The following is a 19,475-nucleotide window of genomic DNA, read 5'->3' as shown; positions in this document are numbered from 1 at the left end:
TACCTTCTGATCACAATTATACTCTTAAAAAAACTCAAATGCTATTTCCATTAGGAAAAAAAGTAGAGCCATATTTGGGGTTTACTTTTCTTCCTTATCACTCTACCGTTTTGTGGTTTCTCTTTTCTGAGTTTCCATAACTGGAACTACGAGAGTGATTCACAAAAGTATGAATCGGGAACATCCTATAAATGATTACTAAAGAAATAAGAATGTCTATAAAGGAATTAGGGCAAAGAAACTAGCAGCTCAGCCTCTTTTAAGGGCCCCAACACTTTTAGGGAAAAAATTAAGAGAAACATTTTTATACATTTGAAATTAATCCACACATTCATTCATTAAAAAAAAAAAAATATTGACAATGCTATGCACTGTTCTAGAAACCACAGATACCTATGTAAATCCCTTTCCTTAAGGAGTTTATAGTTTAGTAGAAGGACACTCTCCTAAACCAATGATTACAATACAGTATGACAACAGAAGTATTAGAAATATGTAAAAGATACAATGGGAACATAAAAGAAAAAGGACCAATGTCTTTCTGGAGGTGTCAGGCAAAAATTCATAAAGGAAAAAAAAAATAAATAGAAAAGAGATTTTTCTCAGCCTGGGAAGGATAAGAAGGCATTCCAGGCAAAAGGAATGCCATCTGCCCAAATCTGGAGGCATATAAGTGCCTGCTTGACATGCTTCAAAGAGATTTATAATGCTAAAGGGTGAAATATTAGGTGGAGAGTCAGAGCTAGGAGAGAAAACTGGAGCAGTTGATAGGAAACAGATCAGTCATGCCCGGCTACAGAATTCAGGCTTTACTCTACAGGTGATACAAAAAGAACTATGACAAAGGAACGAACTAATTTCAAGTTTGGAAAGCTCTAGCCCCAAAACAAAGCGTTCATCAGAGGAAAAGAAGAGTAAGAACCCCAGACTAGAAGTGGTGGGTGCCAAAAATAAAGCAGTCGTCACAATAAACAGACATGCAGGTATGCTCAAATACATATTTAGGGGCACAAACTTAACAGAATTTGGGAAAACATGAGAAAGAGTCAAGAAACAAGAATAATGCCAAAGTTTCTATCTTGATTAAAACCAATGAAAGATCAGGGCAGAAAGAGGTTTGTGACTTCAGTTTAGGATGCATGAGGTGTCTGTGTAATTTGCGGGTGCAGATGTTGGATCTGGAGTTCAGGAGAGAGATTTGGGCTAAAGATAGAGATTTGGATATGAAGAAGACAAAAGGTGCAGTTCAATCAATGCACATGAATGAGTTCACCTAGCTAGAGGGTAGATGAAAAAGAAAGGACCAAGAAGTCTGTCATATGAGAGGTGAGCAAAGTCAGCAGAATTCCTAAGGAGAAGCTGGAAGCCAAAGAGACCACAGAGAGGGGGAATGAATGGTTGTTGGTACCAAATGTTGCTGCCAGGACATGAAAATGCGCAGGAAAAAAAAAAAAAAAGTCTACTGGATTGAATAACTAAGGAGTCGTTAGTGACTTTAAGAGGAGTGGGGAGGGAGAGAAGCTGGGTTTTGTGGGCTGAGGATTAAGTAAGATGTGAGCAAATGAGAGTAGGCAGACCCAGCTCTTTCTAGATGAACACATGCAGCTTATCTTATGCAACATGGCAAATACATAGTCACACTTTCAGCCCACTTGTTGAAACCATGCTGGTCTTGAGTAGATGTTTATGGTAAGCTTCTATAAATGTAGTATGATATTAAACATGCCAAGAAGCCCTGTTTGCCCCATAAAGACCTTTCCATCCACTAACTAATGCCTGAAAATCTGATAGAGGCCAAGCCTTCCTTTCATACAGAAAGAGCTTATAATATAAATTCCTTTAGAAAAGGTAAAACATGGGCAATTTTCAACTTAAGCTGAACATTTCCTTTGCTAACCCTTCTCTGAGAGGAGGTTTGGGCAGAGCAAGGGGCCAGGAAGAATCTGAGAGCCCTGAGGGAGAGAACAGAAAAGAAGGCCCAAAGGTACTGAAAATAAATTTTACCTGGCCCAAAATTGTATTTAGTGTTACCCCTGTCTACCATGGTTTTAGAGGTCACATTGTCATAAACACAAAGACTCAGATTTCTAACCACTGGGAGAATTCTTTCCCCTGGTTGCCGAAGGAGAGAATTACACTGATCAGTAATTTCACATTGTCTAAATTCTAGATAGCTTTAAATAAAAGTCTACCCTTATCCTCCAACCCACATACTCATTTTCAGCTTCTACCTAATAATCTTGACACATTTCATTTGGTTTTAGGGGTTTTTTTATATCTCTTTAGCATTAGTTAATTTTTTAATTGCCAAGAAAGGTTTTTAAAATCTATTATGGGTATTATGATATGGAACTATTAAACTTGAACATATATACTGATTTTCAGATATTTTTGAAACCTGTCATAAAGTCTTAACTTTTTTGAATACTCTGCTACTTTCATGAGCCATTTAGAAAGAAATATGACATTAAAAGGAGATAAATTTTCCATGTATTATACTGTGATTTAGTAGCGCTCTCCCATTAAATCTAAATTTGTCTTCTAACCACTGTGAAGTAGTCATGGTTTATTTGATCCTTATGGCAAAGGTCTATTAAAACAATAACTTGGAAATAGTCTTCATAGCTAACATGTCATTCATTGAAGAGATTGGGGCAGGAATTCCACAGAAGGTTGTGGGTCAATCTGAATCAATGCTATCAAGGAAATAACAACCAAAGGAACTAAAGATATCTGACTCTTCATGCACAGAGAGCCTCACTCTCAGAGGATCTCAGAGAACTAGGGAAGACTGAAAAACAGTCCATGGAAGAGAAAGTCTCAAAGCCTGCACCTGCCACCAGCCATGAACCATCTCCACAGACCAGGTCTGCATTTAAAAAAAAAGAAATGTTTAGGGGCGCCTGGGTGGCTCAGTCGGTTGAGCGTCCGACTTCGGCTCAGGTCATGATCTCGCAGTCCGTGAGTTCAGGCCCCGCGTCAGGCTCTGTGCTGACAGCTCAGAGCCTGGAGCCTGTTTCAGATTCTGTGTCTCCCTCTCTCTGACCCTCCCCCGTTCATGCTCTCTCTCTCTCTGTCTCAAAAATAAATAAACATTAAAAAAAATTAAAAAAAAGGAATGTTTGCAGTTGGATAAGGGGGGGTGGGGGGTGGGAAGGATATTTAAAATAATATCCAACAGAGTTGCTTATAATACAGCTTGCTAGCAAATAGATCTAGACATACTGAAGATCAAATTCATATCCCCCAAGTCATAACCATTACATTAGTTCAAGCCCAGGAATGCACAGCTATAAGGAGTGTTGTCACTATGACCACATCTTCCAAACTCTCTTGTAGCCTTTGCAAGATTAAGGCTTTTAGTACTTGAGTCCACCAAACTACTTTCACCAGAGACCCTTCTTTTCTACTCCTGTACACCTATATTTTTTAAACATTTTTTAAATGTTTATTTTTGAGAGGGGGAGGTGGGGCAGAGAGAAAGGGGGACAGAGGATCTGAAGCAGGCTCTGTGCTGACAGGAGGGATCCCCATGTAGGGCTTGCACTCACAAACTGTGAGATCATGACCTGAGCCAAAGTTGGACACTTAATTGACTGAGCCACCCAGATACCCCTGCTGTATATTTTATCACCAGAGTTCTCAGAGGCAAGTTCTAGCCTCACTGTCTGTTTTTTCTCAGTACAAGTATGTTCCTCAATTCATTGCCTCCACACCCCCAGAAACTGCTTTCATTAAAATACCCAATCACCTTCCAGTTGGTAAATCCAGCTCTATTTCTGTCTTTGTCTTTCCTGGTCTTCTGCAGCATTTGCCCACGTTGATGGTCTCTTCCATTGCTCTCCAGAGCCCTAAGAGCATATGCTTCTCCTCCTCCCACTCTGATCATTTTCACTACTGACTTCTACCTCTACTCCCAGCAGTTCTCATGTTTACATAGTGAGTACTCTCCTCTATTCACACCACCTCCTGTCCCTTTATGATCTCAGCCACCATCTATACAGGACATGAGTTTCAAATCTTCATCTCCAGCCCCAGTTCTCTCTCAAGATCCAGACACACAGGTCCATCTTTATGTTTCAAAGGCTCTGTTCACATACTGTGACTGAAACTTATTTTGGTTTTGTCCCACCCCACCTCTCTTCAAAACCTATTCTATTTTTCTTATCTCAATTAATGGTGATACTCCAAATGTAAAATCCTGGGAATATTTTGTGCTTCCTTTCTCTCACCCCTGATACCCCAATGCATCACCAGAATTCATTAGTTCTATCACAGAAAAGCTTCACAAATCAAATCTCTCCTGTAACACTTGCCTCTATCTTAGACCAACCACTCCTTGTCTGTCAAATGGATTGATGAAATAACCTCTTAACTGGTCTCCTGCCTGCAATGTCACCCCATTCTGCACACATTCACATACCTGATCCTAAAAGCACCTGCTCATACTATCACTCCTCAGTATAAAGATCCCACTGCTACACCTCAGCTGCCTTCAGATGGTTCATGCTCCTTAAAGAGGCATACAAGACCTTCACTATGGCCCCAGCCTACTACTACAGTCTTAACTGATGCAGCTCCTCTCACAAAGTATCTACATGTACTATGTAGGCCTTAACATTTATTCCCTCTGAAATCTTAAATAACATTTCCTAACTGAATGACCAATACTTCCTAACTCTCCAACTTATTCACTACCTTAGCACAGTGTATCTAATTCTTTACATCACTGAAAGCTCCAGTCTCTCAATAACACCCTTTCCCCATTTATTTTCAATTTTTAGCTGCCTTTTGAGCTAAAGGCTCATTCCTAGATGCCTTTAGTTAGGTCCTCAATATTTCCTCATCTGTCTTGCTCTCCTGGTCTTTTTATTTATTGTATAAAACCCAACTTTGGATCAATCCAAATGCAATATATGAATCCTTCGTTCCTATGCCCTAGAGGTAATCACCTTTATCAGTTCTGTTCTCAGAAATAAGTCCATTAAATTTTATGGAAATAGCTTATAATAGCAGTAGGTATTATTCTACTCCATGAGAAATTGATGAAATGCATGATTCTCAGAATATTCTCTGATGCTGCCACAAGAGTTAGAGCTTTTTGGTGGGAAAAAAGCACAGAGGATTTCTGTGGCCAGGAAAAGCTTTGTCTTAGTCAATGAAGAGTTTGAGCCCAGAATCAGGAGTTTTGGTGAGCTGGAGCCTCATCCTGTGGATCTCTTTCCAGCCAGCCTACATGCAAATCTCGTTAGATCAAATCCTATTTCCCAACCTTTTCAGATGAGTTTTGACTAATTAATTAATTGAAACTGAGAGTAATTAAATAATAGCAGAAAGTTACATTCCTCTTTTGGTTCTGAACATGAAAAACATTATTCTTTGAATAGCAAATTAACTTACAGAGAAAGAGGACTGGCTCCCTTTCTTTTATGTGGAGTGGTATCTTGTTAAGATCCATTACCGGGATGCCTGGGTGGCTCAGTCGGTTAAGCTTCCAACTTCAGCTCAGATCATGATCTCACCATTCATGAGCTCGAGCCCCACGTCGGGCTCTGTGCTGACAGCTCAGAGCCTGGAGCCTGCTTCAGATTCTGTGTCTCCCTCTCTCTCTGCCCCTCTCATGCTCACTCTCTCTCTCTCCTTCAAAATAAATAAACATTAAAATAATTTTAAAATAAAGATCCATTACCAATTTCACTCAGCACACAGTAGGCAAACCTGGGCTCCAGGTGGGGATCCTGAATATTGTCAATGGACAAATCTTAGAGAAAAACACAGAAAAGAACTCTTTCTATTCAGAAATGGGGTTCAGGTTGCAGGCTTACTTGAGGTGAACAAAAATCAAAAATTGTTAGTATATTTGTGATTCTGGTCAAGTAAGAACAGAAAAAGCTAAGGAGCAAACACAAGGAATAATAAAGAGAACAGGGACCCAACACCGAACACTCCAGGGGAAAAACAGAAGCAAACCTCTTGTAAGTAATAGAAAAAAAATGTCAGGGGGAAGCTGGGGCACTTCAGTCCAAATTTCAATAGCTAGGATTCAAGAGTCAGGATCAGGCAATGGGAAGACCCCATCCCTGTTTCAGATAGATGGCCTAGAAGAATCAAGAATGGCCTTGGAATCTGTGTGAAAAGCTTGTCTCATATTCACTGTACCAGGTAATCAGTGAACACCTCTGCTTGATCAGTGTTCCTACAAGTGGTCTTAGCAATTCCTGGCCATCTGTATTTGTGTGGATTACCAAAAGGACCCATTTCCTTTCCTCCTCAGGTGATGTCAAGGGTATTTTTTTTCCCAGCAAATAGTACATGAATCCTGAATCACTATCCCCAAAACTAAGGAATCTTAGTTTTGTTTCCTCCTGCCAATATCTGTGCTAGCATTTTGGCCAGTTAAAAAAAAAAAAAAGTAGCCTTGTTTTCACATATGATCACTTAGTACTGATGAGGGAGTATATGGCAGGCTGAAGGCAAAGTACAAGCTAGCACACACACACACACACACACACACACACACACACACACAACACACACACCAGGTGGGATATGTATGATATTCCTTGGACACTCCTGGCTACCCAAAAAACAGAATGGACAAAAAACAATTGGGTTAAACTGATAAGAGTCTCCACCAGTTTACAAGAAAAAGCAATCTTATCAATAGCCTAATCTCCAGAAACCTTTAGACTCAGTTTCCTACAGCCCCAACATCAACCTCCCCTCCATAATGATGTGGGGAACAAAGGCAAGAAGGAAATGGCAGGTAAAATTGAATTTCCTCATAACCTTCAGCCCACTGACAAATACTTGAGGCAAATACAGAGTAGAGTATAACATTTCTCCAGGAACTCCCTACTGTCTTAATGTTAATTCTTTGCTAGAGAGAAAAACAACCTTAGCTTGACAATAGGTAGGCCTCCAGTAATCTGTGAGTGTTTAGCATATGAAAGTCTCTTTGGAAACTTCCCTCCTATCTTTACTTCTCCCAAGTCCATAGTATATAACTAGTCATTCTACGCAATCTCAGTGTAGCTCTTCCTGCCCACAGGTCCTTTTCCCCTGCTTTAACAAAATCACCTCTTTGCACCAAAGATGTCTTCAAGAATTCTTTCTTGGCCATCAGCTCCGAGCCCCATGAACCCCACCATCACCCCAAAACCTCATCAGTACCATTTTGAAAGGCCCAGTTGCAGTCTCCCTCTAGCAGGCTAAGACACAGCCTTCTGGATAGAGAGGAAATGGAAAGGAAGGGTAACAGAGGGGGAGGGGGGAGAGAGAGAGAGAGAGAAGAAGGAAGTCATTTATTTGACTCATTTTTCTGGCAGCATTAATTTATGATTCTTGGAAACTTTTGGCAGAAAAGTGGAAGGAAGGATTTCAAGAATTCATAGAATCATTTAAAAAAACAAAAAAGAAGAAACAGGGAAATGTGTACCTACAGTGTGCATATAGTCCAGTTCTATCATTTCATAGATTCAGACAGGAAAGGGGAAAGAGGATAACATTTACTAGAATCCTAGAGTTAGCCAATTATTTTATATATTTGTCATTTCATTCCTCTTCTTTAAAAAGTGTGAAGCAATGACATCTCCAGTTTACAAAGATGGAAACTAAGAATCAACAAGGTTAAGTACATTTTCTATGGGCACAAAGCTAGTAAATGAAAGAGCCGAGATTTCAGAGTTCTCTAGATCCAAAACCTCTTTCCACAAAGAGGTACTGGAAGGCTAAAAGATTGTCTCAGCAATGCGACCAGTTAAGGGAGAGCAGGTCTCCTGACCCCACCTCATAGTCATTGTAACACTGCAATTTACAGGGTTTTTTTTAAGTGAGGACAAATGACTGAATTAAATGATCCCATTCATTTAGCATTCTGTTGGGTTTTGCCTGTCCATCAGGCAGGTTGCCTGCCTTTCTTTTCCTCCTGCCTCTGCTGCAAGCCTGCCCCAAATTCACCCTTGTACTGGACTGCTCACTGACCCTTACTTTCCCTTCTCATTTCCTCCCCTCTCAAAGTATCTGTCCTTTCTCTTATTCCCTGAGGACCAGGTGTTCTAAAGAAATGAAACATTCATTTAAGGAATATATTAACTAATAAGGCTTAATGATTTAATGTATTATAACCACCCAGACACCATTTACATGTTAATATTCAGCTACATTGTAATGCTCAAGGGATTCAAGTGTAGGGAATTTCAAGTCAATGAAGGGCACTTTAGAGGCTTGAAGCTTTTTAATCAGAAATTAATTAATTAATTATTTAAATTTACATCCAAGTTAGTTAGCATATAGTGCAACAATGGTTTCAGGAGTAGATTCCTTAATATCCCTTACCCATTTAGACCATCCCCCCACCCACAACCCCTCCAGCAACCCTCTGTTTGTTCTTTATATTTAGGAGTCTCTTATGTTTTTCCTCCCTCCCTGTTTTTATATTATTTTTTTCTTCCCTTCCCCTTATGTTCATCTGTTTTTTACCTTAAATTCCTCATGTGAATGAAGTCATATGATGTGTCTTTCTCTGACTAATTTCACTTAGCAGAATACCCTCTAGTTCCATCCATGTAGTTGCAAATAGCAAGATTTCATTCTTTTTGATTGCCAAATATATATATCTCACACCTTCTTTATCCATTCATCTGTCAATGGACATTTGGACCCTTTCCATACTTTGGCTATTGCCAATAGTACTGCTATAAACATTGGGGTGCATTTACCCCTTCTAAACAGCACCTGTACCCTTGGATAAATACCTAGTAGTGTGCATTTGCTGGGTCGTAGGGTAGTTCTAGTTTTAATTTTTTGAGGAACCTCCATACTGTTTTCCAGAGTGGCTGCCCCAGTTTGTATTCCCACCAACAGTGCAAAAGAGATCCTCTTTCTCCACATCCTCTCCAACATCTGTTGTTGCCTGAATTGTTAATGTTAGCCATTCTGATAGGTATGAGGTGGTATCTCATTGTGGTTTTGATTTGTATTTCCCTGATAATGAGTGACATTGAGAATTTTTTCATCTGTCTGTTGGGCATTTGGATGTCTTCTTTGGAAAAGTGTCTATTTATGTCTTTTGTCCATTTCATCACTGGATTATTTGCTTTTTGGGTGTTGAGTTTGATAAGTTCTTTATAGATTTTGGATACCAACCCTTTATCTGATATGTCTTTTGCAAGTATCTTCTTCCATTCTGTCGGTTGCCTTTTAATTTTGCTGATTGTTTCCTTCACTGTGCAGAAGTTTTTTATTTTGATGAGGTCCCAAAAGTTCATTTTTGCTTTTGTTTCCCTTGCCAAAAGAAAGAACAGGAAGAAATGACAGCCAGGGACTTAACCAACACCGATACAAGAAAGATGTCTGAACCAGAATTTAGAATCACGATAATAAGAATACTTGCTGGGGTTGAAAATATATTAGGATCCCTTTCTGAAGAGATAAAAGAAGTAAAATCTAGTCAGGACAAAATTAAAAATGCTGTAACTGAGCTGCAATCTTAAATGAATGCCACAGCGGCAAGGATGGATGAAGCAGAGCAGCAAATCAGTGATATAGAGGACAAACTTACAGAGGACAATGAAGCAGAGAAAAAGAGGGAAACTAAGGCAAAAGAGCATGATTTAAGAATGAGAGAACTCAGTAAACTCATTAAAAAAGAATACTATCAGAATGGGTCTCAGAAGATGAAAAGAGAGAAAAAGGGGTAGAAGGTTTATGTGAGCAAATCATAGCAGAAAATTTTCCTAACCTGGGGAAAGACATAGACATAAAAATCCAGGAAGCACAGAGGACTCCCATTAGATTCAACAAAAACTGACCATCAACAAGGCATATCATAGTCAAATTCACAAAATACTCAGGCAAGGAAAGAATCATGAAAGCAGCAAGGGAAAAAGAGTCCTTAACCTACAGGGAAGACAGAACAGGTTTGCAACAGACCTATCCACAGAAACTTAGCAGGCCAGAAAGGGGTGGCAGGATATATTCAATGTACAAAAAGAAAAGAAGAAGAAGAAGAAGAAGAAGAAGAAGAAGAAGAAGAGACAAAAGTTTCCTAGACAAATAAAAATTAAAGGAGTTTGTGACCACTAATCCAGCCCAGCAAGAAATTTTAAGGGGGACTCTCTGAGGGGAGAAAAGATGGGGAAAAAAAAGCAACAAAGATTAGAAAGGACCAGAAAACACCACCAGAAACTCCAACTCTACAGGCAACATAATGGTAATAAATTCATATCTTTTAGTACTCACTCTAAATGTCAATGGACTAAACTCTCCAATCAAAAGACATAGGGTAATAGAATGGATAAGAAAACAAGATCCATCTTTATGCTGTTTACGAGAGACCCATTTTAGACCTAACGACACCTTCAGATTGAAAGGAAGGGGATGGAGAACCAACTATCATGCTGAAGGTTGCCAAAAGAAAGCCAGAGTAGCCATACTTATATCAGACAATCTAGACTTTAAAATAAAGACTGTAACAAGAAATGAAGATGGGCATTCTATCATAATTAAGGGGTCTGTCCACCAAGAAGATCTAACAATTGTAAACATTTATGCTCCAAATGGGAAACACCCAAATATATAAATCAATTAATCACAAACATAAAGAAACTCATTGATAATAATACCATAATATTAGGGGACTTGAATACCCCACTTACAACAATGGGCAGATTATCTAAACAGAAAATCAACAAGGAAACAATGGCTTTGAGTGACACACTGAACCAGATGAACTTAACAGATGTATTCAGAACATTTAATCCTAAAGCAGCGGAATACACATCTTCTCCAATGCACATGGGATATTCTCCAGAATAGATCACATACAGGGACACAAATCAGCCCTCAACAAGTACAAAAAGATCGAGATCATACTGTGAATATTTTCAGACCACAATGCTGTGAAACTCGAAATCAACCACAGGAAAAAATTTGGAAAGATAACAAATACTTGGAGACTAAAGAACATCCTACTAAAGAATGAATGGGCTAACCAAGAAGTTAAAGACGAAATTAAAAAGTACATGGAAGCCAATGAAAATGACAACACCACAGCCCAAAACCTCTGGGACTCAGCAAAGGTGGTCATAAGAGGGAAGTATATAGCAATCCAGGCCTTCCTAAAGAAGGAAGAAAGGTCTCAGATACACAACCTCACCTTACACCTTAAAGAGCTGGAAAAATAACAGCAAATAAAACCCCAAACTAGCAGAAGATAGAAAATAATAAAGATTAGAGCAGAAATCAATGTTATTGAAACAAAGAAACAAAAATGACAAAAAACAGTAGAACAGATCAATGAAACCAGAAGCTGGTTCTTTGAAAGAATTAACAAAATTGATAAACCCCTAGCCAGTTTGATCAAAAAGAAAAAGGAAAGGACCCAAATAAACAAAATCAAGAATGAAAGAGGAGACTCACAACCAACACAGCCGAAATACAAACATTAATCAGAAATTTTAGAGTTAGGTTAGTACCTTCTTTCCCCAAACCTGGTTTCTAAAGTAAAATGCATGGGTCAATCAATATGCATTTCTTGAGTACCTACAGTGTGCTTAGCACTGCGCTAGTACTCTGGAGAGATGAAAGGTGAAAATGAAAGATTTCAGACACCATTCCTCACTTTAAGTTGCTCACGTAATAATATTCGTGAATTAAATAAACTGGCGTCCAATAACCTACTAGATATCAACTCTTCAATGAACTCCTGAAGCCACCTCAGACTCAACATTTCCTCCCTTCCCCAGTAAAAACTCCTCTTTCTGCATAAATGAAAGCCTGCATGTGTAATTTGGCCCATGAAACCATCTTCCCAATAACCTAGACACAACACCTTTTCTCAACCAGTCAGTTGTCTGGTCCTGTCACTTATAGCTTGGCCATGTCAATTAACCATCTCTCTCTTTCTTTTCTCACCTGCTACTATTATGATCATCTCTTCACTGAACTGTTGCACTGATCTCCTTGTTTACAGTCTCTTCTCCTCTTAACCACTATATGTATACGTTGGTTTAATTTAATCTTCCTTAAGTACATCTCTGTCCACATCATTCCTCTGATGAAATATCAGTGGTTCTCTATCTATAATAGCAGACTATATTCCATGGCCCGGCACTCAGAGCCTTTCATGATTTGGCCCAAGCTATCTTTCCAGTCCTAGCACCCATTTTCACTTTCCTTTGATAAACTTTGTTATGCTCTATTCATTGAGCCAATTTCTGTTTTTCCTAAGAATTCCTGCTCACATTCCTCAGTTTATACCTTACCCTAGCAAGCCCTTCTTTCCTCTTTCTCTCTGCCCCCTAAATTGTATCCTTTCCTCAAGGGCCCACTGCCATTTCCACTGAGAAACAGAAGCCACTGCACTGTCCTCTAAATGCTCACAGCATTTTATCTGATTATCTAAAAGGATACCAAATAACCACTAATTTGTGTCACAGTTATTAACATATACATCTCATCTTTTTGCTGACCTGTAAACTCCTTGAAATGCAAGACTAACATTTAATGCAGATAGAATCAAAATGCTTTGGTGGTGGAGAGAAGGTAGATACTATTTCCATCTAGAGAAGTCAGGGACAAAAATAAAGAAGCCTTTGAATTGAGCCTTAAAGAATGAGGAAAACTTGAATGTATGAAGACTGAAAAGGTCTTTTCATGAGAAGGGGCAGTGGGGGTGAGGAGGAATTTTGAAATAAGGCTAACTTTATAAAGAAAAGAAGTTTGTCCAGTCTGGGTAAAGTTCAGAGTATGTCTTATTCACCAGATACAGTGCTATCAAAATACTTTTCTTTAAGTATAAAATTGTAACTTGCATTGCTAGTTTAAATGCATAACCTAGACAAATACCTTAGAGGAAGCGGTGTGACTAGTGATCTGTAGAATATGTTTTGCCTCTTGCATTTTTCAGTATTGGCCTGGAAAAGGAAAGGAAGGGAGGGGGAATAGCCAGCACCTTCTGGCAACATTGTCTAGTGACTTGCCAGCCAAACAATCATTGAAGGCTACTAGAAGAAACAGTGAGCAAAGAATAATAAACTCATCAATGTGAAGATGCAAAAAGATCTCAGCTGGCCTTAATCTGTATCTGAAAATGATTCGATTATTAAGCCTGTACAGCAGGATATTAATTCATGTCTTATGTTGCCACATATTTTTCTGTAAATTGTCTTTGGTTGAATTATAAAACAAAGAATCTTCATGAAATATTTTTAAAACATCCATTGCGGAGGGGCACTTGGGTGACTCAGTCGGTTGAGCATCCAACTTTGGCTCAGGTCATGATCTTACAGTGTGTGAATTGAGCCTCGCCTCGGGCTCTATGCTGATAGCTTAGAGCCTGGAGCCTGCTTCAGATTCTGTGTCTCCCTCTCTCTCTGCTCCTCCCCTGCTCACACTCTGTCTCTATCTCTCTCTCAAAAATAAATAAGCAGGGGTGCCTGGGTGGCTCAGTGGGTTAAGCATCCGACTTCAGCCCAGGTCATGATCTCATGGTCCATGAGATCTCACGGTCCCGCCTGCTTCTGATTCTGTGTCTCCCTCTCTCTGACCCTCCCCCAGTCATGCTCTGTCTCTCTCTGTCTCAAAAATAAATAAACATTTTTTTAAATTTTTAATAAAATAAATAAATAAATACATACATAAATAAACAAACAAACAAACAAACATTTTGGGGCGCTTGGGTGGCTCAGTTGGTTAAGCAGCTGACTTCAGCTTAGGTCATGATCTCCCAGTCTGTGAGTTCGAGCCCCATGTTGCGCTCTGTGCTGACAGTCCAGAGCCTGGAGCCTGCTTCAGATTCTGTGTCTCTCTCTCTCTCTCTCTCTTCCTCCTCCATTGGTGCTCTGACTCTCTCTGTCTTTCAAAAATAAATAAGCCTTTAAAAAATGTTTTTAAATATCCATTGAGGAAACTGAATCATACCTTCATTCAACAAAGATTTATTACATACTTTCTTTGTGTCAAGCACTTTTTTTTCTAGGCACTGAAAATGCAGCAATTAATATAACAGACCAAAATTCCTGCCCTGATAGAGTTTACATTCTCGTGTAGAAAGACTAACAGTAACCAAAATCAGTAAATAAGTTACGTAGTTATTAGAAGGTGTTTAGTGCTATGGAGAAGAATCAAATGGGAAAGGGGGAGGGAATAGCATTTCCAGGTAATTAGGGAAGTCCTCTCAGAGAAAATGACATTAGAACAAAAAAGATTTGAGAGGGCCAAGCAAATTAGGCATGTGATTATCAGAGGGCAAACATTCCAGACAGAGAGAGCAACAATTACAGAAATCTTGAGGTGTCCAGTTATGAAATGAATAGATCATAAGGATGTAATATGCAGCATGGTAACTCTAGTTAGTAATACCATATTTATTGTAGTTTTGAAAGTAGCTAAGAGAGTGGATCTTGTGATCTTTCTCATCACATGAAAAAAAATTGTAACTATGTATAGGGATGGATGTTACTGGAATTATTATGGTGATCATTTGCAATATATACAAATACCGAATCACTACATTGTACATATGAAACTAATATAATGTTATCTCAACCATACCCCAATATAAAAAAAAAAAATTCTTGAGATGGGAGCATATAATGGAGGAAAGACAAGGAGGTCACCATTACTATTGCTGCCACTGGGGATTTGAGGCAGTAATAGAGGCTCCTGGTACAAAATAGGAAGTTACCACAGATATAGGAATGTGTAGTTTAGACTGATGGTATTGGGGGGTGGAGAAACCAAGGTGATACATGATATGGAGTAACTCTTCCTATAAAATAATAACCACAGAGAGGAGTTGGCCTCATGGAGGAAGAGAATGTTACCTAAAATGAAATTATAGTCCTCCTGCTACAAGAGCCCACAGTAATCGGGGAGCAGGTTGACAAGCATAAAAGGTGGCAACCCAGCAGTACAAGGGCTGGAGGCTTTGACTTCTGCCACTGGAGAGGCCCCGCTCTCCCATACTGGTTTCTCCCTACTACCTGTGAGCTTCGTGGAAACCACACACACACACACACACACACACACACACACACACTGAGAAAGGGGTTTTATAGGAGTGTTAGCATTAACATTTAGTCTTTCATGCATGCTTCATCTTTGACATGGCTGATTCTGTTTTCTCTGATAGTTTAACCTTTCTCAAAAACTTTGCAGGGGGACAGAAAGACAATTTAGGTTGGAAGAATTTAGGTTGGAAGATTATATTCCAAGAAATGCTGAGAGGAGAGGGTATCCTAATAAAAAGCAGTATACTTAGGGGCGCCTGGGTGGCGCAGTCGGTTAAGCGTCCGACTTCAGCCAGGTCACGATCTCGCAGTCCGTGAGTTCGAGCCCCGCGTCAGGCTCTGGGCTGATGGCTCGGAGCCTGGAGCCTGTTTCTGATTCTGTGTCTCCCTCTCTCTCTGCCCCTTCCCCGTTCATGCTCTGTCTCTCTCTGTCCCAAAAATAAATAAACGTTGAAAAAAAAAATTAAAAAAAAAAAAAAAAAGCAGTATACTTAATGTAGGAATCTGAAGGACCCTGGGGGAAAACTATACCTGACCCAAGTAAAATATATTAAAACACTGTAAACAAAATCTTGACTTCCAACAAATTCCCTGACAATCTGTTGCCTTCTTGATCACCTGGGTGGCTCAGTCAGTTAAGTTTCTGACTTTGGCTCAGGCCATGATCTCATGGTGTATGAGTTTGAGCCCCTCATCAGGCTCTGTGCTGACAGCTCAGAGCCTGGAGCCTGCTTTGGATTCTGTGTTCCTCTCTCTCTCTGGTCCTCCCCCACTCATGCTCTGTCTCTCAAAAATAAACATTAAAATAAATTTTTTAAATAAAAAAACAATCTGTTGCTTTCTTGAACAATATTCTTCTAGTATGTTCTGATAAATAAACAAAAGATCACATTTAACTTCACATATTAAGCCCAGTATCAACATTTAACTCTTATTAAATAGTTTCAGATAGAACAAAGACCAAATTATTAAATTCCATTACCAAGTGTTAAAGATAAGCTGTCTAAAGTCCATTAAAATATATATGCTTGAATGTTCCTTCATTTCAAAAAGTTGGAAAACAAAACAAAACAAAATAATGAAACTCTTCGCTTCACTAAAAATATCCATGCCAAATTGCAAATATATATGGGAAAGTCATCACTTAATAATAGCCAGACAAACGCTTTCAAAATACCAGAAACCAATATAACAATAATTATTATTCACTTGAAAGCTCTGTGCTCTGTGCTTGAAAGCCCTGTGCTTAGCATGACTTCTATATTTGTGTCAGCGTTAGGTGATCACATTTGATTCTTTCGCATTTCACAGTAAAGCAATGTCATGTATAATGATGTTATCAACCTCAGAAAAACATAACTATTGTAACAGGATATCTTAATCCTGCTAAATTAGTGGTTTGTCACTAATTTGCTACAGCACTAATTTTATCAAAGTACAAACACCTTTATAGCAATCCACCTGCATTTACTAGGATTAAAATCTAACCCTTTTCTTCAACAACACTGCCACCTTCTGTTTTGTGTGGACTTTATTTTTATTTCTATGCCTTAGAGTCATGAAATTAACTTCGGATTTGTATATACTTAACCATAAAGACACCATAAAAAAAGACATCTAATTGAGCTCTCACATTCTATACATGAGGAAACCGAGACCCAAAAGTAGCAAGTCTTATAGCCATTTTGCCCAAATTAGAACTCATAAATTATTGATTTTCTCTGGTTCTTTTCATGTAGACATATCTACAATTAAATTAGCGTGGAGATGTTTTATCAAGACCTTAATAACACTTTTCTCCAAGCACGGGATTTGCTTATTTATATTACATAAGTTTTTTTCCCATGACCAAACATTATACTTTCAATTTTAAAAGATTTGTGTTTTTTCAGTGTCTGACCTTAAATAGAAAAATTATTTTAGACCATGAAAGAGGTGACAACTAAAAATTTTTCTTTTACTCTTTTTCTTTCCTTCACTTCTCAGTTGGCACAACACCAATGCTAATGGAAAGGTTCCAGGAAAACAAGGGACAAGAAATATATTGTAAATATTTAGAAGTAACTAAAAAAGAATTATGTTACAATATTTTATAAGTATGGTACACCTATAGATATATTTACATTTAATAAACTCTCATTTAGCAGGGTTTTTAAATTTTATGTAATGTTTATTTAGAAAGGGAGAGCACAAGCAAGTGAGGAGGGGCAGGGATAGAGGGAGAGAGATAATCCCATGCAGGCTCCACACTGTCAGCACACAGCCCAACATGGGGCTCAGACTCCCAAACGGTAAGATCACGACTGAGCTGAAATCAAGAGTTGGACACTTAACTGAGCCACCCAGGCGCCCCTAGCAAAGTTGATTTTTTTATTTTAAGTTTTGTACAAACTTAAATGTCTCATTTAGCCAGGTTGGGTGTAAATTGGATTAGCATTTCCAGTTATAAATCCCCCTGAGTGATTCTAGCATATTACATATTTATCAGTATTTTGTAAAGGATTTTTGCATCTGTGTTCATGAAAGGATATTGATTAGTGGTTTGCTTTTCTTGTAATGTTTCCTGGTTTTGATATCAGAGTAATGTTGGCCTCATAAAAGGAGTTTAGCCTCCTCTTCTGTTTTCTGAAAGAGTTTCTGTAAGATTTGGAAATTTTCCTTCATATATTTTATCTGGGTCCAGAGTTTTTTTGGGGTTTTTTTGAAGCAAGGTTTCTATTAATGAATTCAAGTTCTTTGATAGATTTAGATATAGATCTATCCTGATTTTCTATTTCTTTTTTAGTTCATTTTAGTAATTGGTGTCTTTCAAGGATTCATCCATTTAATCTAAGTTGTCACATCTATTGGCATAAAATTGCTCATAAACATCCTGTATTATATTTTGAAAGTCTATAGGATCTGTAGTAATATCCCCCCTTTCAGTATTGATATTGGTGATTTATCTCACTTATTCATTTATTTTTGAACATCTTTTTAATGTTTATTTATTTTTGACACAGAGACAGAGTGTGAGCAGGGGAGGGGCAGAGAGAAGGAGACACAGAATCCAAAGTTCCAGGCTCTGAGCCGTCAGCACAGAACCCAACATGGGGTTCAAACACACAAACTGTATCTCACTTTTTTATGATTATTCTGGTCAGAGGTTTATCGATTGTATTGGTCTTTTCAAAAAACAAGACTTTGGTTTTATTGATTTTATCTAATGTTTGTTTGATTTTTATTTTATTAATTTCTTCTCTTTGTTATTTTCTTCCTTCAACTAACTTTTGGTTGTTCTTTTTCTGCTTCTAATAGTGGAAAGAGAGATCACTGAATTTAAACCTCCTTATATATATGCATTTAAAGATATAAATGTATCTCTAATCCCTGCTTTAGCTGCATTTCACAAATTTTGATATATTATATTTTAATTAACATTTCAGTTCTATTTTCTAGTTCCCCTTGCTTTTCTTCTTGGACCCATGTGATTTTTAGAGTATGTGATTTAATTTCCAAATATTTTAGGATCCTTAAGAGTTTTTTGTTATTAATACTTACTTAATTCAATTGTCATCATAGAACAAACTGCATAATTTTAATCCTTTAAAAGCAGTTGAGAAGTGTCTTATAGTTCAGCATATGGTCTGCTCTGCCATTGTTTAAAGTATTCTGTTAATAATATTTAGATCAAGTTGGTTTACTTAGTTTTTATATCAACCAACCAATACTCAAAGATACATTTACTTTTTAAATTTTGGGTCATTTCATAATTTTCAAAATTAAATTTCATTAAATTTTGTTTGTTTTCATAATTTTAGATCCCTAGACTCATACCATATCAGAGCTGAATATCTTTTTAAGGCAATAAATCAGTTTGAAAGCTAGAGACCACATGATTTCCTAATGTCCCTTATTCTGAAATTTTATGATTAAGTTTAATAATAGAAAATGTAGATTATAAATCTTTATTTGAACACTGGAAATATGTTCTAATATATAAGATTAATAAAACTAGAAGGTAAAATGAAGATTTATTTATAATTTTATAATTTTATTATTTATAATTTTATTTATAATTTTAAAATTATTTAGGGGTGCCTGGGTGGCTCAGTAGGTTGATTATCCAACTCTTGATTTTGGTTCAGGTCATGATCCCAGGGTCGTGGGATCAAGCCCCACATCAGGCTCTGTGCTGAGTGTGGAGCCTGCTTGGGATTCTCTTTCTCTCCCTCTGTCCCTCTCCCCTGCTCTCACTCCTCTCTCTCTCTCTCTCTCTCTCTTTCTCTCTCTCTCAAACAAAACAAAACAAAACAAAAAAAAGCTTTAAAATTATTTATGATTTTATAAGTATTTATAATTTTAATTATAATTAAAGTAGAATTAAATTAAATTTGTACAGTAGACAATGCATTTAGCCTTATGGGCTTAATTCTAATTAACCTAAGTTACATGAAAAAAAATTAAAGAGCCTTTGCCCCC

The 19,475-nt window shown here is 37.9% G+C and overlaps 1 protein-coding gene across 1 annotated transcript; it reads left to right on the top strand.

Annotated features, from left to right (window-relative positions):
* Nucleotides 1–1,855: 1,855 nt before the first annotated feature.
* KANTR (KANTR integral membrane protein) lies at nt 1,856–18,308 on the top strand. Its single transcript, XM_086702954.1, is given in 3 exon segments — nt 1,856–1,984; nt 17,906–17,957; nt 18,121–18,308. Coding segments are annotated over 3 exon segments (369 nt in total).
* The last annotated feature ends 1,167 nt before the right edge of the window (nt 18,309–19,475 follow it).

Source organism: Puma concolor, chromosome B1 (assembly GCF_028749965.1).
Source record: "Puma concolor isolate L17-30 chromosome B1, mPumCon1.1.hap2, whole genome shotgun sequence".
In the NCBI taxonomy this organism is placed as follows: Eukaryota; Metazoa; Chordata; class Mammalia; order Carnivora; family Felidae; genus Puma; species Puma concolor.
Note: the sequence above shows the minus strand (reverse complement) of the source record. Positions and strands in the feature narration are given on the sequence as shown.